We start from the raw sequence: 26,589 nt of genomic DNA on the forward strand, positions 1-26,589 counted from the left end.
TACTCCTTTTTATAAATATGCTATATTTATACTGGTTTCAATAAATGAAATGAAAAAAATGAAATGAAACGTAAAAAGAACTGTCTCTAATCTTAAGATTCCATCTGAGCTCTGATTAAGGGAGGACTTGTACATAAATTACAAAGTGAAAATTGTTAAGATAGCACCTCGTCAATTTCAGCCTTCCCATAATTTCTCACGTTTCCTTCTTCATCCCTCTGCTGTCTGTCAGTTTTTTCCACTGGTATATCACCTTTCCCTGCAGAATGTTTTTAATGAGTTCCGGCCAAGATGGCTGCTCTTGGTTTTTTTGGTAGACTTCTCTGGTCAAACTGACTGCTCTTGTCAAGGACATCAATTGCAACTGTTTGAGAAGTGAACAATAACAAAGTTTGATGATTAATGACAAGAAAACAGTTTGTAAAGGGATGTGACAGGCAATAATTTGGCGTTCAAATTTTGTGTAGCAGCTCGAAAGGCTCTCCACTTTGTGTCTTATAAAATAATATGGTTCCTGTGTGAAAAAACAAATACTGCTATACATCTTTGCACAGCATTTTGTGATGTGTCTCTGGATAAATAATGCCCTACTATACTGCAAAACATCCAGATTAAGTTTTTTATTTGCTTATTTATCAGGTTTAGTGATAGTTATCCAAGGAAACAAACATGGTGTTCTATAGGGACTTAACTGTCAAAGTATCATAAATTGACAAAAAATCCAAGCAAAAGGTTATTATCAACTGCTCCACTATCATCTTCTGTGTTTTATTTACCTAGCTGAGTCTTACCTGTAACACAAGGCATACAACACTGTCCTGATTCCCTCTCAACTTGATGAACGAAAGTTGGTCTCTGAGGACTGGCCTCCTTAGCAACCATTTCACAGCAGTGTACCATGGGAAGGTACTAAGATGGTGAATGACCAATGCTATGATACCTCGAATCACCAGGACAACCATCTGTAACTGTGAGAAGAGATGAAAATATTAAGCCAAAAGCACTAGCCAGGCACTTAAAAGTTATTCTGAGCAAACCCTGTAACACTGACAAATAACTGATAACTATTCCATATTTATAACCAATTGACAAAAAGAACAATGTACCAACCATTCTTAGACAAAAATGTAACTAAAGCAGTACTAAGGCCCAAGGAGGTGTTGGGCCAAACAATATGTGATGATATGGAAGACCTGAGAGGTGCCACTGAGGTAGGACTAGGGCCCAAGTCGGTGTAGGGGTAAACAATATGTGATGACAGGAAGACCTGAGGGGTGGTACTGAGGTAGGACTAGGGCCCAAGGAGGTGTAGGGGTAAACAATATATGATGATATGGAAGACCTGAGAGGTGCCACTGAGGTAGGACAATGGGTTAAGGAGGTGTAGTGTTATCAACCACCACTTGGATGAGAGAGTAAATTATGAAAAGAGTGGATGAGTATTGACAATTTACTTACTGCTGTAAACACAGAGTAGAAGAGAAGAGACGTTGGAAGGAGAAACAGAAGGACGGTAAAGATGAGGGTACCGACGGCCAGTTGGTCGATATCATAAATACAAGAATCAACACGACTCCTTAAAACATTCCACTTTCTGCCTCGGAAGAGTCTGGATAGCGAGGTTAGGGCTGAGAGTTGTAGAGTGAAAATTCTGCAAAGGAGAGGAATAGTACACCTAGGACTTTGTGATGTCGCAATTGTCTTTTTGGTTGAGAAGTTACTCTTCCTGTTTAATATTTTACAAAGTTATGAACTCTGTGAGTTGCTTAAAGGTGACACATTGAGAATTGGATCAGTGTCTCAGTGACCATTTTATGGCTTACTAGCATATTTGGTGCCAGACTTTCAAACATATCATAGGAGAACAAATAAACTAGAGTGAATCAAGATGTCAATAAATCATCAACAGAAGCGAAAGAGAAGTAAAGTAAATAGCGTCCACATCTAAATAGCGTCCACATCTACTTACTTGGCAGCATAGACGTAGAAGCAGTAGATGTGGAATGTAAGCAGGGACAGTATGTCAGAGGCCACTGCGAGTAAGACAGTTAGTCCTAGGCAACCAGAGATAGTCATACCCCAAATAATGTTATCCATGATAGGGTACAAAATATAAAGATAACCTGCAGAAAGACCAAACAGGATCAATAACTGAAGGATTAAGTGATTACGGTTTTACAATGCAATGTAAGCAGGGACAGTATGTCAGAGGCCACTGCGAGTAAGACAGTTAGTCCTAGGCAACCAGAGATGGTCATACCCCAAATAATGTTATCCATGATAGGGTACAAAATATAAAGATAACCTGCAGAAAGACCAAACAGGATCAATAATTGAAGCATTAAGTGATTATGGTTTTACAATGCAATGTAAGCAGGGACAGTATGTCCCTTCAAACCCTCATATTCTTCAAACCCTCATATTCTGTTCTTACTTGCTATGTAACATCTGAAGAACATCTCCTGTAATGGCATCACAGACCACTTACTATGATCCACTCCAAGGTAGAATTGAAAGGTAAACCAGTGGAAATAGCTCAATTGTTCAAATCAAGTATAATTATCTGTTTCTGGACGAGTATTACATTGCCTGCCATTGAACTATCCGTTCAAACACTCACCAATCCATAAGTAGCTTTGATATAGAAAGAAATGTCCCAAGAAATGTGCATAACCACTGTTCAGTTTGAGGCCGGCAGGGGCGCCCATTAACCACCGGAGTAGCTCCTGTAACTGGAGGGATGTGCTCTACAAGATGTCGGTGAGAAGAGAGATCTTATAACACTCTGTTATCAAACTACACTTAAATTAAAGCATCAATGAAGGTCTTGTTGGCAATGATTTGCTGGCATTGCTAATGACATGCAAACTGTTCTGTACTTTTTAAAATAATTGCGAGGGAACCTTCAATAGTCTGGAAAAACTTGGCAAACTTGTATGTTCTTGCAATGTTGTGAAATAATGTCACAAACCTTACAATTTGATTACTTTGCTGCTTCTCTTATCGTGACAGTTATTGGAATGATGACAGGACATTGTTTCATAAAGCGATGGTTGTGGTTGCTTATTAATATGTTCTGTAACTAGTGCAATCATATTGAAATCCTGTTAGGAGGATAAAACCTGTTCTTGTCTGATTTGCAGATAACAATGTAGTGATGATATTTTGGGTATGCATTTAAAAGATTTTGAACTCTTACAAATTACTAGGTTCAGTGTACAAAAACTGCTAGAAATCTTTTTTTCAATCTTGTATTTCAGGCATGATTCCTGAAGAGCACAGCAACTACTGAATATTCATTAAGTTAGGACAGCTAGACCTCACCTCTGATCTCACTGGCATCTTAGTCGAATATTTCATTCCAGTTAAAACTTGATGATGAAAGAGAGATCTAACATAAATGATAACTCCTGACCAAAACATCACCACCAAAACAATTGCTAGTTTACCTGCAAGAATTTGATAAGGTTGTGGGAGAGGATTTGCTGAAGATGATATTTGTGAATGAAGTAGCAGACCAGACAGCCAAGGACAAGATCCACCAACAGGATCAACAGCTTATTACCAACCCTAATTGAGAAAGATATATAACAGAGTACAATATAGTTAATTACCAACCCTACTAAAGAAAGATATATAACAGAGTATAATATATCTCATAGTGAATAGTTAATTACCAACACTAATAAAGAAAGACATACTGTATAACAGAGTATATTATATCTGATCATTAATAGTTAATTACTGTACCAACCCTAATAAAGAAAGACAACAGAGTATAATATATCTGATATTGAATAGTTAATTACCAACCCTAATAAAGAAAGATATATAACAGAGTATATTATACCTGAAAATAAATAGAAAATAAATAAAACAAAATACAAATAAAACAGACTACAATATATCTGATATTGAATAGTTAATTACCAACCCTAATAGAGAAAGATATATAACAGAGAACAATATATCTGATATTGAATAGTTAACAAAATGCAAATAAAACAGAGTACAGGCCCTCAGAGCTTAAACGTCAGCCTTGAGTGTCTTTCTTCACTTTTTATAAAGTTTTTTTTTTCAAATTTGACTGTTGGATATGCCAGGGAATAATTTAGTAATCAAACTTTGTATAGCACTTTGGGATGGCTCTGAATTTTTTTCCCTCCTTGAAAGTTATTGTTTCTGTGTAGAAAGCAGCTGTACATCTTTACACAGTTTGTATAGCAACTTTACCAATTGATATTGCAATGTGATACTGGCTATAATATTCCTCTATGCTGCAGAGTTCATCAACGATATAACAGACAAGCTTTCAACAAACTATCAAACGGTTTCAAGCCCCATCTCCCTTAAAATTGTTATCTGATTATCTGATTAATGTTCTTATTGTTGACAAGTACCTGAGTTTGTCTACTTCGTTATTTTTGTCTTCATCCTCTCTCTGCATCGTCAAACCTTTGAGAATGTTGATTTTGGTTGCTAGGTGAGAGGTTAGCATCGGCAAGGACACTAGATGTTGGATCCAATCTGTTGACAACCTGAACAACAGATGAAAAACCATATATGCAAAATGAAATTTGATCAAGTTATTTGTTTGGATACCTATATAGGCATACAGTAAAAACTAGTACAAATTTGGGAATGTAGCACAGGTTAATTTTCAGCACGAAATTTATTTTGATGACGATGAACGCCAGATCACTCTGGGCTAGAGACTAACGTAAAAATTCATTTTGGAATTTAAGTAATCATGAGAGAAGCGAGACGCCGATGATGTGATATGAAGTAGCAGTAACACAGAATAACATCCCTCAGCCAGTTGGAACATGTTTTCTTATTTTTAAGAGGTGAGGGTGCAAAAGTTGTGGTGAAAATTTCTTGGGGGGCGGGGGTGGGGCGGGGCACAAAACAATTTGTGATCTTACAACTCCAATCGATTTTACACTGTTTGAAATTTCTTTCAGTGGAATAATGAAATTACCTACATTTGCTCCACTGCAGAGTATCCAGAGAGAAAGATTTTGAGGGTTGTACAAAGAGGCCACTTCACCAAGAACATCAACCATGCCAGGGTCAAGTGAACACCCCTCCACTTGACCCCTCTTTGCTCTCTCCTTTCTGATTGTCTCAATAGGTCTGACAAGATGTTAACTTCAGATGTGTGACCCTCATTGTACATTGTCTGGCTTGTCAACTTATGACCTTTGACATTTTCTTCATCAAAAACAATGAGGATGATATCCTCCCCGAGACCGTTGTGGATAGTGTTCTGATACCGACATGAAGGCAAACCATTGAAGGTGTGCTGTACAAATATCAACTCAATTTCACTACATTTCCAATCTGAACTGGCCTTCTTGGCTTCTGTCTGCATATAAAGGTTTTCCCAATAAATATATGGAATTAAATCTTGATCTGTCTCGGCCGATGATTCCTCGATGGCAAGGATGAAGGCAAGGTTTTTGTCTGGCATCCATCTTCCAAAGCAGTGGCCACTATTAGCATTGAGTAAATCTCTGGATATGAACACCTTGAGTGGTACAGACCCAGGTGCATTTGATCCTCTACCGTTCTTCATTTCATCACTGGATCAAAACCAGTCAACCTTTATAACAAAACAACAAAACATATATATATATCATAAGATTGAAAGAATCAACAAAGTACTTTACATAGCATTCAACTTCAAAACATAACAGGTCAGCGAGGCACTAAAGCAGGACTATGCTGTTATGCTGTTAATTTGTTTGTGGTATGATGTTCATTCACCCCTTGAGCCACTGCATGATCTTTGCAGATTTAAAGTGGCAGCATTCGTTTACTGGAAGGTGCCCTGTCAGGGTTTGAATAATTCAAGCACACCTAAGTATAACAAATACAGGATCCCCACAAGGGCGCATGGAATACTTTCCAGAGAACTGTATACATTCCCTCTTTTCTGATCCATGTTTTTTTTGGTACCTTTAGGCTTGAAGTCACAACCAGACTATAAGCAATACCACCAAGTGCTAAAGCTTTCAAAGGGATTTGCCCTCTGGACCCTCACTAAGACTTTGCAATACCCTGCTGAGATATTGAATTTCTCAATGTCATACTGTAGATGAACTTTAGTGAAAAGAAGCTCGAGCAGCACTGAAGTTGGTTTCAAACTCGCTGTACACCCCGTTGAAAAATGTTGAATGTGTATTCCTGATGCCATTCCTAACAAATATGGTAACTAAAGTAGTCTCTGCCATGACGGAAAGCACTTTTTTTCTATGATGAAAACCTATGCTTTACTATGGCAGACACTACTTGTAAAACTGGCAGCCGGACTAGCCGTGGCTGACAAATTCTCCTTAAGCAGTGCCGGAAAGCTCCTCACTTGTGCTGATAAACCAAACGATATGTTTCCTTTTTCTTTACTTATAATTCTGAGGCAGCCTTGACCTAATGAGAGAGCAGTATGTGAATATGTTATACTAGTACTAGCATGGTCACTTCAAAGTTCGGACACCTAAGCCTTAAATCACCCCAAAACTAAATCTTCTGGTATAAATCACATGAAAATATACTTGATATGGTGGGAGAAATTTGTTTTAGTACGATACACGGCCAAACTTTCTTTCCTGCAAACTGTTTTTACGTTGTTTTCCAAGAAGATTCTTCGTGATTGTGGAACTGGTATTTCTTTGCTAGAGTATTGCGAAGTTCGGACACGCAACCCAGTGTGGCGCTGGTGATAAAATTGGCGGCGCAGTTGCTCTTTCAGTAATTATAACAGACTTCATAGATCTTCGTCATTTTATTGACAAATATGTAAGTAATTTCTTGCACATGGGTCATTTTGGAGAGAAAATAACTGTAGCTTCGTACTTTTTGGTGAAATTTGGCTCTTCCTGTAGGTTTTCATGGTGAAATCGTGTATTTCTTAGGGTGTCCGAACTTCGCAGTATGCCGAACTTCGCAATACTGACTATACTAGTACTAGGCCTACTAGCTTTGGCCTATATCCTGCTTCCAACTCCTAGTCCCTACATGGTGGGGTAGCTTGAAGAAGTCTATTCTGGAGACTGGAATTTGTTCTTGTAAAGTTGTAGCCAAATACTATTTCTATTTTAACCTAGTAGGAAGTACTACTACAACTACTATCCTTAGGATTTGGCGATGAAAGGTTCGTGAAGGGTCCTTCACCATGGAATCAGTGAAATGTTGGAAGAGGAATGAGCCTAGGACTCACCGTAGGCCTAGGCTATTATTAAATGTATGTGCAACTACATGGCCTAACATACATGGTTACCGTTAGGCCAATTAAGTCGGGCTTAGCCTGTTGTAGCATGTTGTTGTACTGCTTACCAGTCAAAACGTCCCTTTACCAAAACGTCCCCGTACCAAAACGTCCCCGCTTTTGGTCAAAACGTCCCCGTTGGTCAAAACGTCCCCGTTGGTCAAAACGTCCCCGTAAGTCAAAACGTCCCCGTCTATCACATTCATTCACAGTTGTGAATATATATTAATTTTAAGTTATAATTGGGCTAAGTTATCGGCATGCAAGTTGCATTACAGGCGCTAAATAAATAACGAAGGACTATATCGTTTAATTATATTTGGTATGAACAAGGTATATGCTATATGTTTTTCAGTGAATTAACGAATTAAGGAAAACAAAAAATATTATACAAGAGGAATTAAAAAAGAATTTGGATGCGTTTACTGTACAATATATATAGCCTAATTTTTTAAAATGAGTGAAATCACTTTATTTTTACGTTTATTTTTACGAAGTAAAATTATGTCACGGGTACGTGCCCCTGTTGATATTTGACATTTTGAAGTAAAAAATATATCTGTGTTTTCAACCTAAACTATACTTATCCTTACTCTAATACTCTTTGATTTGAACTAAAAACATCCACACTTGCATTCCAACTGATTATAAGCGGGGACGTTTCGACTCACGGGGACGTTTTGACTGCGGGGACGATTTGGTAAAAAGCGGGGACGTTTTGGTCTTAAAAAAGCGGGGACGTTTTGGTAAAGGGACGTTTTGACTGGATACCGTTGTACTTATAGCCTTAACATTAACTTAGGCCTTGGCTAACTCCTATTCCTAACGTTAAGTTAGTTAAACTACGGGCTACGGTACAGTACATGTTTCGTTCGATAAAATTAGGAGAATTTGGGCCTATGTGTCTTGAGTGCAAAATAACATGACATAGTCAAGTTCCTCACGGGAATGTTGAGGCAGGCTGGAATCGTCTAACGCAGTTGTTGACTCGTTGGCCCACTTTCTCCGTAGATTCGAAACTCCGTGTAAGTCATGTAGTATAGTATGCGCGCGTTAGGCTACACGCGTTACGTCTATCTCGTGCTGGTAATGTACACAAAAATTGATACAGAAATTTCTGTGGTACTGTACTATACTGTGAACATGTTGTATTCCCCGGGTTGGATTTTCGTCCAACTAGTGTAATAATATGATGGCGCTAGATCAAAATACATTTGATGAGTGACCTGGGTTTGTAAGTAAGATTTTACTATGCCAATTTCTAACAATATATTTGCTTTCACTTCAGCAAAAATGGCGACGAACTGTGAAGACACGAAGGGCGAAAAGTTATCCCAGGCTACTATGGAAACTGAAGAAATAGGTCATAATGAAATTCAAAATGGTTACGGTTCTGAATGTCACTTAAGTTCCTCAAGGTGGGTTCGTCTCAACGTCGGAGGAACAACCTTTTTAACAACGAGTACAACGCTCTGTCGGGATCCCAAATCATTTCTGTGCAGGCTGTGCCAAGACGACCCTGATCTTAGCTCTGAAAAGGTAACTAGCCTAGCTCAAGTTGGTACATACTGTTGTATTCATAGCATAAGTTAGGCTAATATTGACTGAAATAATGTTAGGCCCAGACCTTTGACCAGAGGAAAATTGTTTTGTTGAAGGTGATCATATCTTAGTCCTAAATGTTGTTTAATTGCAGAATATTCCGCAACTCTTGAATCCCACAGATTATGAAATCCCTATTCTATAAACAATGTATTGTCGTTCTCGAAAAGCCAGTTGTGTGAGTTGAAGGGTATTCTGCAATTGGTCCAAGTTAGGCCTAGCCTACAGGCAACATTAGAAGGATGAGTAAAGCAAGACCACGAAAACTCAAACGTCAATTTCTTATTTTTGTCAAAATCTTAGCGAATCTCGAAGAAATATTTACAATGTTACTCACAAACAAAGTAGATGATTCCCATAACATTTCCTGAAATTTCGATCATAATCCATCCACTGGAAAACAAAAACACATCTTGATTAAAGTTGGACTTTTCAAGATACAAGGTTGCAAAGCTGCAGACTAGAAGTCGAACATCTAAACCAATATACCAAATCATCAATGTCACATTAAATTTACAAACACTTGTCATTGATACAGTATTTATTAGACAAAATGACTGAAAATGGGTGAAGTTAGGTGATTCAGTCAGACAATAGTGTTTCCAATAAGGTAGGCAGTTTATCGAGATAGAATACCATGTTTTTTTAGTTGGGCCACGTTTTGTTTCTTTCGATCAAATACACTGGAATACAACTAGAGAAATTACAAATTCTGTACTTTGTGATTTCATCGTCAGAAATTAAATATAAAAAGTTTCAGTTCCAAGGGTTGAAATACTTTTGTAGCTAAGAAAAAGCTTAAATTGATGTACCTCAAGGCAATTAAAAGTTATTCAACCCTAGTCATTCTTAGTGCTTACCTATAGACAAGAACATTCTAAATCTGATTAATACGGAGGCATCCAGATGACTTTCAGTCAAATGTTGTCATTTCTGGCTAAGCACGGATATTTTCAATTGGCATTGAACATCAAGGCTTTTTGGCAATGTCATAGTTTGGTTTGCTATATACCTATTCAGCTACTGTAGGCTATCCTACTACTAGTTACTATATTGTACTGTGTAGGCCACCATAGTGTAGGAACTATGTTAGGATGGTAGGCTCTATTGGTATAATATTTATATATTCTAACTTGATGATGCTAAGAGCACAGTTGTTCTCTTAGATTCCCATGTTGGTATTCAAAGTGGGGGTCGCGACCTTTTGTTTGGAGGGATTCCAAACAATTCAGAAGAACGGAGAAATTGCCGATATTTGTGGGAAAAAATGGAATAATCTTGAACATAAAATTACATAAGAAACTGCAAAATATTATCATTACCATTAGCCTTTTGCACTAAAACACCCTTAATCATATAGTAATTTCTCATAGGGGAGGAGGATGGTGCTACCTTGTAGAAACCTTCCACAAATCACACCAACAGCCACTGGAGTTTCACCAAGATGATCAAATGTGCAAATTGGAGTCTCCAAGCAAACAAGTTTGAAAACCAGGGCTTTTGAAGACCACAGTTATGATGGTTGCTCTGATGTTGCTGTTAGGTGTGGTTCTAATCCTCAACTTAATGATTTCAACCATGGTTTGATCAACGTTTACCAGATTGTGACACATTACACTGGAGTCAAAAATGTTGAGCCAAGAAAAAATGTCCATATCTTTGCACATGCATTTAAGTTGACAAATTATAAATTTGGTAAATTAATTAAATTTTTCATGAAATTGCTGCCAAAAAGAGAGTGATGTTCCCTTCTGCTGTGTCAAACTTAAATGTTATAATTAAGGCTGTGAGGTAACATAATTATTACATTGGAAAAACAAACCTGTAAATAAACATCATGGCTAGTACAGTGTCTATAGAAATTCACTAGAACCCAGAACTGTATGTGTATGCAAATTTTGCAGATACTCACTGGCTAGACCATAGAAAGAACATGTTACAGCTCAGTGCCATTCAAAAGTATTCTTAGATTCAAACTCAACAAATTTTTCCTACATTTGTACCAGGCTGTTTAGAACTTGAAGATACTGTATAGATTAAACTTCTACCAGTCGCTAGCTAGGCCTAACTAAGCACACATTATGAAGCAGCAAAGCGATTCCTGCAATTAGCCTTTAAAAGTATTTTGATTGGAGACTTCGAAAAGTCTATCTGTGAGTCAGTATAATAAAAAAAAAAAAATTGGTATTTAATTCCCAAAACTATGGTTGTTGACTTTCATATATAAAGTCCTGATATTTGGCACTCCTAGCAGTGGGAGGGGGGGGAGGGGGGACTTCTTCCTTTGGAATACAAGTGCCTGGTGTAGGCCGTCATGATCTCGGCATAACTTTGTGAATGTTACAATCTAGTATAAAGTGACTTTGTTGTATATATGTAGAGTTATGTAAACACAAGCCAAGAAAGAACATACGTTACAGACATAAATTTGGACCTCAATGCTGGTAGACCTCCAATCAGGCATTGTGGAGGTACAGTGGCACAATCAGCATACATGGTTTGTGTATCTATGTATTGATTTTACAACCAAAAGGTGCTGGATTTGTATGTTTGTGTGACCGGTTCTTAATATGTACAGTTAGAAGGAAAAGAACAAAGCTACAGTAACATTGTTTCAATAAAAAAAGCTGACATCATTTACTCAGCTTTGAAGAAATGTTGCATTTTTAGGTTATTGATGAAATTGATAAAAATCTTCAACTAAAAACAATATGATTCATATTAATTTACATAAATTTGATCCATTGGCTTCTGACATACTGTATCTGTATACCAGCTACTGTACATATACAATGCATATCATCCTGTTCCCATATTCAGTAATGTGGTATATAGATAGAAATAGCACCAAGGTTTTTGTGACTTGTAACAGAAAATAAATATTATTGATTTATAGGTTTGTGTATGTCCCAGTAATATACATGTATACAGCTGTAGACTGCAGTATATATTGCACTGTAATAGTGGTCTTGAAATGATTTTGAGCTCAGATATCTTCTTTTTTGTTATTCCCTTGCAATTAGCATGACGGCATCTCTATCACAATCAGTGATTGTTGGATACAGTAAGTCATGTGATCATATGGAATACATGTCATTAATCTATCCCTTTAATATTTAACTTCCCTTCTAAAGAGCAACCCTGGAGATGTTTCCCAGAACTCTCTAGGCTTTTATTTCAGTCAGTTTGAGAGATCCAGTTTCCCCACACCTATATATATATAAATAACCAGTTAAGAAATTGTTTAAGCATGTTTGATTTACTATGTATGTACACGTTACTATCTTGACAGAAATTACAGAATCAGGTGTTCTTTTCTAGATAGTACACTTGTACTGTAGGCGAAGTTTACAGTACTTGGAATATTAGACAGAACTTTGTTAATTACAAATAGTCATTATACTTAAGAGATGTTCTGATTCGAGCAGCAAGACATTTTTGGAAAAGACCTTGACAATTTTGCAAAAAGCAACTCAAATGAGACTCTTTATGAAATATTAAAGTATGTAAGTACTGTGAATTTCCCCTTTCACTCTTTGGAACAACTCTGTAATTATTAGTGTGCACAGGAGGATAACGTCTAGGGTCTGCTTAAATCCTGCCAATGATTGTTAACCATGTAAAATTACATCCCATAAAAGATAAAAGTCTCTTTCAAGGTTGTTAAATTTGTGTCTAGGCCTTGGAAAGATCTGATATATTTCTCCAATCAGGTCTCAAAATCATTACTTATTAAGTAAAGGCAATCTATACACAATTATCTTTACACAATTTTTCATATATTTGAACTTGAGTACTTTCCTCTTAAGAGAAAGAGGGAGTGAAAGTTGAAAATGTTCTACTCTTGAATTTGAAGAGTTCTAGATGTTAGAGCCTTCTTTTCCTCTAAGTGTTAACTCCTCTGAAATCCACTTACAGGACAAGATGTGTATTTTGTACCCTCTACTGTGCCCGACGCTATGGAAAGACCATCACACCATTTATTTCCTTTAATTTCATAATAAAAATAAAACGCTGGCTGAATGTAAACATTCCAAAACAGGATGTTGATTGTCACTATTTATATAGTGACCAAAGTGGCTATATAGTAACATGCTAGAAATTACAGTACCTGGGCTAAATAATTTCTAGAAGATGACATAGGCTGTTGTGTAGTACTGTATTTAGCTGCTTCTTACAATGAAATTAAGGTCTTACTGGAAGAGATAACTTTAGAGTTGAACTGTGTGCTGTCACCTGACAGGAAATCACACTCATTAGATATCCTTGTAGAGGTTTCCAACCGCTGTAGTGCTATCAGGACACTATTGTACAGATACAGTACAGCGGTATGTACACAGTACTAAGGTCATCAAATGTGACCTGCTAATTTCAGAAGGTCTTACAGGTTGACCTAGCAGTGATTGCCACAGAGGTATAGTTGTCTGCTTTATGATAACAATGTTTTAAAAGCAGAATAGTGAACATGGAGGAAAGAATGACAGGAACTAGGTCAACTTTAGTAATTAACTTAAAGGACACTTGTGATACACCATTAAGTACTGTACATGATATTATAACAAGCAGAGCTACAGACTTTAGCATGCAAATCTCATTGTACAAATTCAGGTCTGTCAAGATTGTACTGTACATGTTACAGGTACAGCCTGTACTGTATGTACTCAGCCGTACTGCATACTATGATTTGCTCAGTAATGTGTTACAGTACAGCTTGATATTACAGCTATTCAGTGTACAGATTTACAGTATCATGATAGTACATACACACATACAGCCTGTACTATACACACTCTACCATACTGTATTAACTATGAGCTCCACAGTAATGTGTTACAGTACAGCTTGATATTGCAGCTATTCAGCATACTATACAGGTACAGTATGAGAATTGTACATGACACTTACATCCTGTACTCTACGCACAATAAAACAGGTACATTACTGTACACATAGAGTTCATTGACTTATAAGAGAACGGCAGGAGAGTCAATGGTGTGGGTCAACCTGTTAAGTTCACAGAAAGAGAGATTTTTCTCCAAGTTCATTTTTGAGCAGTAGTGTATGTGGCAGGAACACTTAGGTAAAAGGCAGTTTCAACAATCCTCATCCTAACATCTAGACAATTTTTTTTTTTCCTTCTCCTCAAGAGGTCAAAATCTCAGTTCATTATACTGACATCATAGATATGTCCACTTGAGTACTTGGACCAGCCTTCCCAACATATAATTTTTTAAATATTTTTTTGATCATCTGTTGGTGAAGGAGAACTCTTACAGTAAAACACACTGATATCCTGACGTTTGGTAAAACTCTAGTTCTTGATGGAATTACAATAAAGCTTGTCAGTTGTCTGTGTATTCAATGGCCTATGCCGTTGTTCAGATGCTCTGCAAACAGCGAAACTAAAACTCCCAACATAAGTAATTAGAAGGCGAATAAAGGATACCTGAAAAGTGAAAGTAAAACAACACACAAAATAAATTTACTGACAGTACTAAATGTAACAAATTATATACTTAAGACTTTTGATTGAAAAATGGTTGAACCTTTACTTTTATCAAACTTTACTTCTCAGGTTGGGTTTAGGGAAGGTCACTTGCCAGAAGTGATAGTATATATGTTGTTCTACTGTAGGCGTGTAACAAGATCTTAATACTAAAGCATTTGAGACAATTATCATGGTATTGTTTGGAGTTAAGAAAAAGAACTTTGTGATCAGGTAAATTAGTTAATACTTTGTTAAAGAGCTGTGTATGAAGCAAATTAAAGATTGGTTTGTAATTGTACATTAAAAATTAAATGCTGCATGTAAGTCAAACAAAATTGCAAAATTTTAACACAAGTTTCTCATTCTGTCTTCAAAGTTTGATTTCAAATGTATCTGCAGTACGTACAGGTGTAGACATACTGTAAAAAACATCCAGTACAAAATACTGTAGGCCTACCCTTTGACAAGAACTTGTCATTGAAACCACAAATCAATTATTTTACCATTTAACACCCTATTCAAGTTGCTTAGGATATCAAGTTACAGGGGGTGGGATATTCTTCCATGTTACAGGGGGTGGGGATTGGGATATTCTACCACGTTACAGGGGGTGGGGATTGGGATATTCTACCATGTTACAGGGGGTGGGGATTGGGATATTCTACCACACTACATGGGGTGGGGATTGGGGTATTCTACCAAGTGATACTGTAGATCGTGTAAGTGTTTTCCTCAATTAGGCTTGCCTACAGTGTGTGAATGAAGTCTGTGGTAGCTTGGCTGTACTGCCCAACCACTGCCAACTGTTACAGAGTTGCTTTATCTAGTCTTCCTACACTGTCAGGAAACTTTAGTCTGTATTCAACAGACCAGAGAACTTGACAAATGTTGATTGCAATCTTTTAAAATAATTTTAAAGATATATGCGGGTCACACATGTACAGTATATATATCTTGACTTGAACTAATAATAATAATAATCAATCTGCCAAATTATTCTGGGTAAGATAAAAAAAACTATAAAAAAATGGTAGATTTGACCTAACTGTATTTACAGTTAAACACACATAGAGCACAGTACACTGTAAATTATTACTAGTAAACGACTACCGTATATATATATATATACTGTATTGCCATACATAGCACAGTATAGATGACTACATCAATATCTCTGTAGTTTCCAAAGAATCTGAATTCTTATCGTGTATTAATTATGGAAATAGTTTCAGTATATACGCTAAGTTAACACTGAGTTGTTCATATATGTTTTGGTTTCTATGTTTTCTCACTTCACTTTCTTTTTCCTTTTGTGAGTATATTTCTCTGTCTCAATTTGGGAAACAATGAAATTAATGGTACTGTATTGTGGAAAATTGAAACAAGATTCTACACCTTTACTGACAGAGACTTACAATGTTTCTGGCCTACAAGTACAATATCTCATCCCACCTGCAATGATAGAGCTTTTCAACACTTCAACCCTTACAGTACACAACTGCCCAAAATCAAGTTCCAGCGTCCTACCATTCCTTCTCCTTTTATAGACACTGTGCACTTCCCCCCTTCCCCCTTTCCTATCCTGATCCCCTTCTAACACCCTATTTCTTTTTGAGCAATCATATTTTATTGTCTGCCATGGATTTACTGTAACTTGTTCTACTGTACAATAGTTGTCTGACATTCAAACATCTTCCATTTTCTTGGACAATGAAATATCAATATTCATTTCCTTTTGCATGCATATATTGCTGTCGGTACTGACTTATTGTTAACTGCACAGTACAGTATGTGTCTGTTGTGTGTAATTGTCACTATGAGTCTGGTGGTGGAAACTTAAAGCAGTATCGTAGTAAAAAATGAATTCATTAGATTCTCTCATCTCATACAGTCTGTCACATTCCTACAAGTTTGTAAGATTTCAGTCTTACCTACCATACAAGAATTGGTAACATGTGGGCACCTGGAGACCCACTTTGTCATCACTGCCCAGTGCCCACAGCCTCTTGCTGTTGAATCTTCCTTTGAGGCTTCTACGTACAGGTGTATAGTACATAAAGTACCCACAACTTATGCTTGACACTCACTGTAGTGGCTAGATTGACCTGACTGACCTCTTATGGTGACCGGTCACCTTTGATCAACCTTCGTCCTCATTCTACCATCTAAAGTGTCTAATCGGTGGATGTAAGTGCTGCATCCTACAGCACAGAAATTGCTGTTTGGTAGGTCCAATACTTCACAAAATGAAAGAAATATATACATTTCTACAGTACTTTATTTTTTGTCTGGAGGAGTGAACCCAACTATCATCATTACCTTTAATAAATTATGCTAGTGTTTAATACAACAAACAATTGCCCCAAAGAATCTTGTATCCTTTTGGGGATGGGGGATTGGGTGGAGGATGAAGGTTTAAATGTTTCATAGACAGTGTCCTGTCATGTTGTCAATGTTTAAATACTGTCATACTGTGGTGCCATTAAGAAGTGAAACCTTTTAACCATTCATATTTTCAAGTTACAGAACATGAACAGTGTTGTTAGTGCAGAAAATGTCATTACTAGCTCATATAACAACAAAAAACTCAATTATTTTAGGCTCACAATTGGCAATTTAACCATATATTTCAAGTAAATTTAAAGCAGTGAATAAGGAAAGTAATTTCAGGTATGAGTGTTCCAAATGCCCTTGAATGATGTCATAATTCGACATGCTCAAGTCTCTGGTCTCTTCAGTAACATCATAGTACTCCATGGTACAGTATCGCTGAAAATGGAATGAGATTTTTCTCAGAGCTCTGCATTAGTAGAGTGATCCTGTCTCTGTTGGCAACCGGATCAATGTTGATGGCTTGATTTACTTCTCCTTTAATTAATCAACGTGAGATTTGTCTTGCTTTGCAGGAAGTACCTGTGCTGTACATTCGCCAATTATCTGTACAGTCAGCAAGTATTTTTCTTTGTTGTATGATAAAGTATATATGTGTATTATTAACTATAAATAGAACCTACTTAAATTGGATATGAAAATTTCATTGTAACAGAATTTTACTGTTAACAACCAACAATAAAATCCACATTGTATTGGTCATTGTATGTGTGCAATAACTGGATTACCTTTTTTCTTTCATGGGTGTTCATTGACTCTTAGTCTTTAACCAAATATTTAACAATGGATTTGAAACTTCAGTTTCAAGTTTATAAACAAACTTTTCAAAGTGATCGGCCATCTTTCATATTTATCTCTCTCTAATTCATCTGTTGATGTACTGTACATAAATTTCAACTGACCATTATACTAAACCACTTCACTAAATGGGTTTACTTTTACTACCCTGATATAGAACATTGCAGGTATTTTTTTTTCTTTCTTTTTCAAATTTTCATTTTCACTTGATACATGTACAGTACATGTGAAAATGAATTACATCGTCAGTGACACCTTCAGCAATGGAGCAGTGAAACTAGTGTTAAATACTGTTGCTGATATGTAATGTATTGTACATGGTATGTACTGTATGGTATGTACATGTGTCCTGCAGTACTAACATGCATTGTAACTTGTATAACAAACAGAGATCTGATGAACTCTAGTAATACTTAGTTTGTTACCTCAAGTCTGGAAAATACATGATTTAACTCGATTACAGGATTCGGTCTCCAAGTCCTTTGACCGATACAGTAGATATTATGGACATTCATTCTCCCGTTATACACTGACTGTTCACAAAGTTAACTTAATGAAGCGGTCAAGTTGCATTTACCATGCTCCACTATTACCTGAATTTGGCTTCTTTATTCACATAGATTCAGAAAGACTGAAAGGTGATGGGTATCGTCCCTGAGGAGGGTCGATAGGTGTACAGTGCTAAAATGTTAATTAGTGAATATACTGGGTAGATGGGAAAGTGTATTCGATATAGTGGAGACACGGTACCTGTTGATTACCCAACCCTGGGAGTTTGGGGGTATTTTATCCAGGTTGGTCTTTGAGGGTCAGAATAAAGTTGTTTTTTTTATGGGGCTTTAAGCAACCTGATTTTGCCCTTAAGTAGTACTGTACTTAACATGAATATTTGCTCATCTCTTTTTGAAGCCACAAAAGCACAGTATAAAGGTTAAAGGATGTGCACTCGATATTGAAGAAAACATAGCCTGAAATTTCATGATCAGATAACCAGAATTACTGGATTTTGAAAGCAATAGTGAAAAGTACAGTACCTACAGTATGTACTACTGTACTGTAGGTCAGTCAAATTAATATTCAGTCATGGAAAACCTGCAAAACATAAACAGTTTGTGCATGGGCACAAGGTAAGTATTATAATATAAAACCTTGAATGATTTGACATGGAGGAGGAATCACTCTGCCAGTGGCTTGTCATAAAATTGTAATGTAGCTGCATTAGAGTACAGTATGTGTAATAAACCCAAATTAGCTTGAATGATTACAACTTACAGCACTTACATGATGTCATGACTCATGGCAGTATGAATGTATTTCTGTTGGCCTTGAATATCACTTGAAGGCAGCACTGTTTATAGTGTCAAATTAGTAAACTTGAGAAATAATTTTATACAGTGCAGAATTTTTGTGCAAGAATGCAGAGTGTCTGATCCCATAATGAATTGTATTAAAGGTACCATTAAGAACTTACCTAAGTACGGTAAATCATTCTAGGTGCAGGGTATTTTTTTTTGTATAAAAGAGCATAATTAATAGCTGAATAACAGCCTGATCCTAGATATATGTGCAGTTTTATTGCCATTGTATGAAGTACAGTACCACCATGCTGGTAGTGTGTATGTATAGTCTGTTCTGATCAATGTAGCTTCCGTTTGTTGAACCAAGAGCATTAAATTTATTGTACTGTTGTACAAACTCTACTTATAGCTACTGTAGTCATACTATAGAAGCAGCCATTTTGAAAAGTCTTAACATATAACTACATTGTTCTTGTAACATATATGTAGGACTGACAATAAAAATGGCCAGGGATTGGGAGAAACAGCCCAGGGTCAATAAGAGAGACCGGAGACATGGAGTGAAAAAGAATTCATTCTCATTCTCATCTTTATATACTTAAAGAAAAGGGGGCGAAAAGCAAGGAGGTGATTCACTGACAAATTTGTGTACTGTAGGTCCGACCTGGCTCTCAATACCCCTGAACATACAGTATGAGGTAGGAGTTATATTGTGGAGTTTGGTACTAAATTTACAAGACTTACATCTAATGCTGCACATTGAGATACAATACCTACTGTACTGTTAGAATGGTAAGCCAGGGAAATATTTACCGGTTATCACATCCGGAAAATGCTAAAAATGGGAAACTTGTCATAGAAGCAAAAAGATGTTAAGAACTGTTTGTATACTGTACCTGACACAACATGATATTACTTTTAAACAGACCAAATTCAAGAACCTTCAAAGCTACTGTGTACACAAGATTGGAACACTACAGTAAATAATATACCCAGTAAGCTGTTACTAATGTGTACACAAGATTGGAACACTACTATAAATATAATACCCAGTAAGCTGTAGAAGACTACTGTGTATGTACACAAGATTGGAACACTACAGTAAATAATATACCAAGTTAGCTCTAGAAGACTACTGTGTATGTACACAAGATTGGAACACTACAGTAAATATTGTACCCAGCAGCTGTAGAAGACTACTGTGTACACAAGATTGGAACACTACAGTAAATAATATACCCAGTAAGCTGTTACTATTGTGTACACAAGATTGGAACACTACAGTAAATAATATGTACCCAGTATGCTGTAGAATATTACCAGGCGCGTATCCAGGATTTTCTAACCCGGGGGGCGCGAATTACTATCTAAGCGGAGCGCCACCATCGGTTGGCGCGGAGCGTACAAGAAAATTTCTGGATTTGATACCCCCCAGATCACCGGAAATGACACTTCTCGGGCTTGAAAATGACCAACCAAATGTACACTTTTGCCTGAGAACCAAGTATTTCCCAAAAGTTTTTTTCCATCCATAACCTTTTTGAAGATTGTCACCAGTCACACATCATGTTCGACCTCATTGCATGTCCTATGGATCATTGCTTTTGTAGGCGATTCTACGTCACGGTCCACAATATCCGAAAGCCCCACTTTTCAAGGTTTTAAGCCCATTATTTGTTGAGAATTTGAAAATTCACATTTCTCGTGAATAAAAATCACTTCAAAACATGCCCATAATGTTGCACAAAATTCAATCTATGGACAACCAATAGGGAAAAACCTCCTTGAACCCCTAATAGACAGGTACAAATTGCACAAGTAGAGGAAAGTATGATGAAGAATGTTGGTGATGAAATTTTCTAAAATTCAGACACAGTTAATTTATTGGTGTAGAAATATTGCAACCTCTTATAATGGCTATTATAAAACTTGGTTGAAGGAAATGAAAAATAGCAGATATTTCCGATATCAGGTATATCGAAACCGAACACTACACACATAGGCGTAGGTCCCGTAGGAGGCGGGCTGCAGCCCCCACCCCCCCCCCCGCAACCAATCTTGTTCCTATTTTTTCGGGCACCTACTGAGAGAAAAATAAATAGCAATGAATAGCTTAAAAATGATCTCCTTGGTAATTAAAATAAAGTTGTAAGATTGGCTGACATTACTACTGTAAAAGAGAGTTTGACATAAATGGATCTGTATGCTTTTTCCCCATCTACATAAGACATTTGGTTGTTTACATTAGCATCCGGCGGTATACTGTGTTACTTTCACGGACCGTGCGGTACACGATGCCATGCAATGTAATGACCGATGCTTGATTATATGATATTAATATCGATATGTTGAACGCGCGCTTTGCGCACAAAAAAATTTTGGCTTTTTTTTCAGGCAAGTCGTTACAGCCCCAAATCCAATTGGGCTCCGCCTTCGACTACACACATAGACAGTTTTTGAGGCTGTTCATCGTGGAACAGGCATTTTAATGCTCACTGATATGATGTTATATCTGCTCTTTGCTTTACAAATTCGAACAGGCATGTAGCGAGTAATTGCCAAGGGAGGGGCGAAGCCTGTATGCAAACTATCTAAGCGAAGCGCTACCATGGGTTGGCGCGAAGCGTACAAGAAAAATTTTGGCCGAAAATGCCTCCCAGATCGCTGGAAATGACACTTCCCAGGCCTTGTAAGTTGCACCTAAGCATTGTCTATTTTGAAATTACTAGTGATGTCATAAAGAAAATTTGCTCGGGGGGGGGGGGGCGGTCGCCCCTTCCCGAAATGCGTCATGTTCCCGACGATCCCGTCGAGTTCAAGACCAGCCACAGTTGGTTCCATATATTGTACAATTGTTTAAGGCGTCCATACACACACACGCGTTATGATAGACCATATATAGTATTTATATAGATACATTAGTGAGAGAGGGAAAAAAACGTCAAAAATGGAGTTGTTGGTGTAAGGGGTAGGGTGAGGCGCACACCCCCTCCGTAATCCTTGATCTGTGTATATAACCTGTGTATATAATAGGGATCAGCGCTTAAACTATGACTGTTCCTCTTTCTCTTCCCGAAGTCTTGGCTATCTTCTACTCCCTCCCTTTCTCCTTTTTCTCTCTTTTTTCTTCTTCTTTTCCCTTCCTTTCTCTCCTCCTTTTCTTTTTTCCCCCCTCCTTTTCCCTTTTTTCTTCTCTTTTTTTCTCTCCTCTTTTTCTTACCCGGGGGGCGTGCGCCCCCAACGCCCCCCCTGGATACGCACCTGACTACTGTGTACACAAGACTGGAACACTTCAGTAAATAATATACCCAGTAAGCTGTAGAATACTACTGTGTATGTACAGTACACAAGATTGGAACATTACAGTAAATAATATACCCAGTAAGCTGTAGAATACTACTGTGTACACAAGATTGGAACACTACAGTAAATAATATACCAAGTAAGCTGTAGAGAAGACTACTGTGTACAGTATGTACACAAGATTGGAACACTACAGTAAATAATATACTCAGTAAGCTGTACTGTAGGAATACTACTGTGTTAACAAGATTGTAACACTTCAGTAAATATAATCCCCAGTAAGCAGTAGCAGACTACAGCCTTATCAAACAATTTGGTTCGTTCTGACACACGTTTTGTTAGTCTCTAGATCAGGTGTATAACAGAGCCCTACCCCCCCCCCCCCTTCCTCCAACAAATTCCCATCTGAACATTTCCCAAGTGAACTGTCATGATTTAACTGAGATACAGTATATCTGTTTCCTTACAATCCTTCACAACTACAGTGAGTTTTACCATCATAAAGTAAAGCATTGTACGCACATTGGAAGGATTTAGAGTGTTATGCAATGGTTTGTTTATAATAAGTTCCTACTACAGACCATCTAGCTTCCATGCATGATGTAGTACTGACCATGTAGTACCATGTACTGGTCTACACTTCGCTCATTTTACAGTTCATATTGTTTTGTTCATAATTCTGCTCCAGCTAGTGAAAATTTGATAACATTTTCAGGAAGTTATATTAGGGTGAATGAAACCAGAGCTTTTTTGCTAAGGGTTGCATGTACATGTGGTGTCAGCATGATAATGCACCATTCCTTTCTGCAGGATTCATACATTTATAATCTAAGGCAAAATAATTAAAGTGAAACTTCATTGTTAACTGATAAATGTTAAAATTTGAGTCGTGAGTGATGATGTAATGGTGTGATGATGTAATGGAGTGATGATGTAATGGTGTGATGAAGTGATGGTGTAATGGTGTGATGATGTTATGGTGTGATGAAGTGATGGTGTGACATTTCTATTTCGGCTCTTGTAAACTACTGTACAGTACATGGATGTATAATGAGGCCTGCATTTGATGTGTCTTACTACTTAAAGGGTGTGAAGACTCGCGCACAAAGAAACGTCTCATGCCGGTAATCTGACTTAGTTACGAATGAGGTGTAACAGAAGTGTTAGACACCACCATCGATCCCAGAAAATACACACACAGCTTGCTACCGTCGGTAATTAGACACTAGTGTTCAGTCAATACATGCAGCTACGGTCAATACCCACAACACAGTGTACATGGCAGCAATGGACATCTCAGGTCTAGATAAAAGATAACAAGGTATCATGTTTCATTAATGTCTGCATTTTGTAGTGAAAAAACGTCATTTGCAAGCAACGGAAAGTTAACTTTTTCAGAGCGTGGCACACGGTTTGGGGCGAGTCTTCAATGCGTTTAAACACATTTGTTTAGCTCTCTGTTACCTGTGATTATAAAGTATATGATATTATGTCTTTAACTGATGTATGGTGTTTATCCAGACACCAAACCGTCACAAAGAGAACTCCAAAGTTATGCAATGAGTTTTGTGTTGGACTTTTTGGTATTTATTTTAATTTGTTTATTGCAAACGTTTGGTAAAGAAACTGGAGATGGTTGATACCTAATGTTTCCATTAGACTGTTCATTGGTTAAAACTGTATATCTGTTTCTTTTTTTCTTTACAACACTGAATGTTTTACACAAGGATTTCCACTGCAGTGCAGCTGTTTTTCTGTGTGCACATTGAAACCTTGATATGACATAGTTAGCTAGATCCAAACAATAAAAAGTGGAACTTGAATTTAATTTTCTGAATTAATTATTAATTTTTGATAAACAAGTTTCCAAATAGAGAGATGCCTTCTCTTGCAGTTCTTCTATCCATGAGAATTTTGACAGCAGGTGCATTGCACAAGGGTTTGTTTAGCTTTTAACTTCAGTGTCCCATATCTCTGACGAAAGTACTTTATGAACATGCACATGTAAATGTATCGTAAAATACTGTACCATTGTATTTTAATTTTTCAATGTTTTGAGCTAATCTTTTTGCCTCGCATTTATATTGCACAAGAGTTACTAATAATGCAGGAAATACTTGTCAATAAAATGGTAATAAGAAGTAAAAAACTGGGAAGAAAAGCAAAATAGCATTAAATGTAAATCTCCAAGAATCTATCAAACTTTCATTTAGTTCAAAATTTCAAAGCAAAGTAACAATAGTAAAAAAACTGAGAAAAATCTGAGTTATAATGTAACTTTGTAACTTTAATAGCTGAAACAGATTTTTTATATGTTTATCATGTAATATACACCATGTAACACAATACTGTACAGTAGGTTGAATTTGAGCCTGTCTTTACTATATATAACCTTAACAAAAAGTCTACTGTGTAACAGATTATTTCAAATTAATAAATGAAACCATACTACTACAGTAGATATCCTTAAACGTACTAAGAAATGATTTATAATTCCTAAGTACACTGCAATACCCCAACCCAAACCTTGACATTATTGGGCAGGGACAAAGGGACCTAACACAGAGAAGATTTGTACTTGTGAACTGTTAAATTTATAACTTACTTGACACTCTGTTACCTGTCTCCTTTACCTATGCACACTTATCTACACTAGCCTATTAACTGGTAAAATTCTTGCACTGCACCCCCAATGACCCTATCTAAGGTCACTTACTCCTTCCCAATCTCCTTTACCTACACACACCTATCTACCCTAGCCTATTAACTGGTAAAATTCTTGCACTGCACCCCCAATGACTCTATCTAAGGTCACTTACTCCTTCCAAATCTCCTTTACCTACACACACCTATCTACCCTAGCCTATTAACTGGTAAAATTCTTGCACTGCACCCCCAATGACCCTATCTAAGGTCACTTACTCCTTCCAAATCTCCTTTACCTACACACACCTATCTACAGTACCCTAGCCTATTAACTGGTAAAATTCTTGCACTGCACCCCTAATGACCCTATCTAAGGTCACTTACTCCTTCCAAATCTCCTTTACCTACACACACCTATCTACCCTAGCCTATTAACTGGTAACATTCTTGCACTGCACCCCCAATGACCCTATCTAAAGGTCACTTACTCCTCCTTCCAAATCTCCATTACCTACACCCACCTATCTACCCTAGCCTATTAACTGGTGACATTCTTGCACTGCACCCCCAATGACCCTGTCTGAAGGTCACTTACTCCTCCTTCCAAACCTACCAGTCTGAAAATGTATCACACATGTTTATGTTGGGATTTTCAACCTTAATTATATTGGCAACAGCTCATACATTGTACAGTGTATTAGCTGAGTCAGACAGTTTAATTTGCTTACATAATTCTTCATGAATGTTTTATTCCTGATTCAGCAAGTACTGTACATTAATATTTGCAATGAAGTGATTCTTCCTCGCTGCTTAGTCCTGACATTTTCAGCTTCCTGTTTCTATGTTTTGAATGAGCTTATATGAATATCGAAGAAGGTTCTTCACTGTAGTTACCAAGGGAAGTCGAGAAAATCTGCTTTTAACAACTACAGTAGTACTTTCTTGAGGTAGCTGAGGATATTTCAGTTTGTGATCTCAGAGATTCTAGGAAATTCAAACAAAAGTATTACTACTGTAGTTGCTATGAAGTTGTGAAATACAATCTGTAATGTTACTCTTGACAAATTTCAAGTGTTCCTGAAGGCAATAGACAGTGTGTAAAGTGCTCATTCATCATGTACACAAGAAGAAGGATAAGATATATGACTGCTAATGTTAACAATGAGGGCAGTTTTAAAAGCAAACGTTTAATCCTATATGTGACAGTGAAATACTGTACTACTCTGTATTGCCAAAACTAGCAAACTTGTGTCCTGTATCTAGTACAGAGGTATTGTTTGGACAATCACAGTATTAAATTATTAATGGTACGGAATTGCTCCACTTCCTTAAGTGTATTTGAGATACATATGTATTCGAAACATTGTGACTGACAGCTCAACCTATCCTCAAGTTGGCCAACACCCGAACATTTTCTTCATTTTTATTTCCTTCGCTGTGTTGTCATGAGCCAAGTGATAATCGAGGGTTCCCTTATGAGAGCTGATTTTATGAGGTAAACACAATCGGTGTCCAAACAGTCTGATCACCTTCCCATTCCGTAAATGCAACTGTACGTTTTAAAAGAAGACTCAATGAACAGGGAATAAACTTAGTGAACATTCATATTTTTGAAGGCTCTGACCTTTTCCTAAAGATTATTCAGTACTAAGATTCCTGTTAACAAAAGATGCATATCTTTTGTCTTGCACCATTACAGCAATTTGACCGTTTTTCATCGCAGTTTTGCGATGGGATAATAATTGGATAAATTTTTCCCTGAATGAATATTTGATTTACTTTGACCTTCGCTATTT

The 26,589-nt window shown here is 37.0% G+C and overlaps 2 protein-coding genes across 2 annotated transcripts in view; one reads left to right on the plus strand and one right to left on the minus strand.

Annotated features, from left to right (window-relative positions):
* LOC139960469 (phosphatidylinositol N-acetylglucosaminyltransferase subunit Q-like) lies at nucleotides 1-8,367 on the minus strand. The gene is made up of 9 exons (XM_071958849.1): nucleotides 8,212-8,367; nucleotides 4,986-5,605; nucleotides 4,401-4,538; nucleotides 3,450-3,570; nucleotides 2,621-2,747; nucleotides 1,970-2,123; nucleotides 1,459-1,651; nucleotides 792-968; nucleotides 1-364 (listed from the first exon to the last, which is right to left on the minus strand). Exons 2-9 carry the CDS (start codon nucleotides 5,576-5,578, stop codon nucleotides 197-199), a joined length of 1,671 nt encoding a protein of 556 aa, XP_071814950.1. The 5' UTR covers nucleotides 5,579-5,605; nucleotides 8,212-8,367; the 3' UTR covers nucleotides 1-196.
* Nucleotides 8,368-8,496: 129 nt separating this feature from the next.
* LOC139960472 (BTB/POZ domain-containing protein KCTD5-like) overlaps nucleotides 8,497-26,589 on the plus strand; it is a 36,451-nt gene continuing 18,358 nt past the window's right edge. Inside the window, exon 1 of the mRNA XM_071958852.1 lies at nucleotides 8,497-8,806. Within this exon, the coding sequence (XP_071814953.1) occupies nucleotides 8,519-8,806 (288 nt within the window). The 5' untranslated portion in view covers nucleotides 8,497-8,518. The remainder of the gene's footprint in view (nucleotides 8,807-26,589) is intronic.

The sequence above is a fragment of the Apostichopus japonicus genome, chromosome 19, assembly GCF_037975245.1.
Source record: "Apostichopus japonicus isolate 1M-3 chromosome 19, ASM3797524v1, whole genome shotgun sequence".
NCBI classification, from domain to species: domain Eukaryota; kingdom Metazoa; phylum Echinodermata; class Holothuroidea; order Aspidochirotida; family Stichopodidae; genus Apostichopus; species Apostichopus japonicus.

Bases quoted from the DNA above. Each gene is read 5' to 3' on its own strand.
- LOC139960469 (XM_071958849.1), bottom strand. From the start codon at position 5,578: ATGAAGAACGGTAGAGGATCAAATGCACCTGGGTCTGTACCACTCAAG. The intron at 4,539-4,985 runs GTAGGTAATTTC...TCTGTTGTTCAG, and splicing joins TACTCTGCAGTGGAGCAAAT to GTTGTCAACAGATTGGATCC. The intron at 969-1,458 runs GTAAGTAAATTG...CTCTTCTCACAG, and splicing joins TCTACTCTGTGTTTACAGCA to TTACAGATGGTTGTCCTGGT.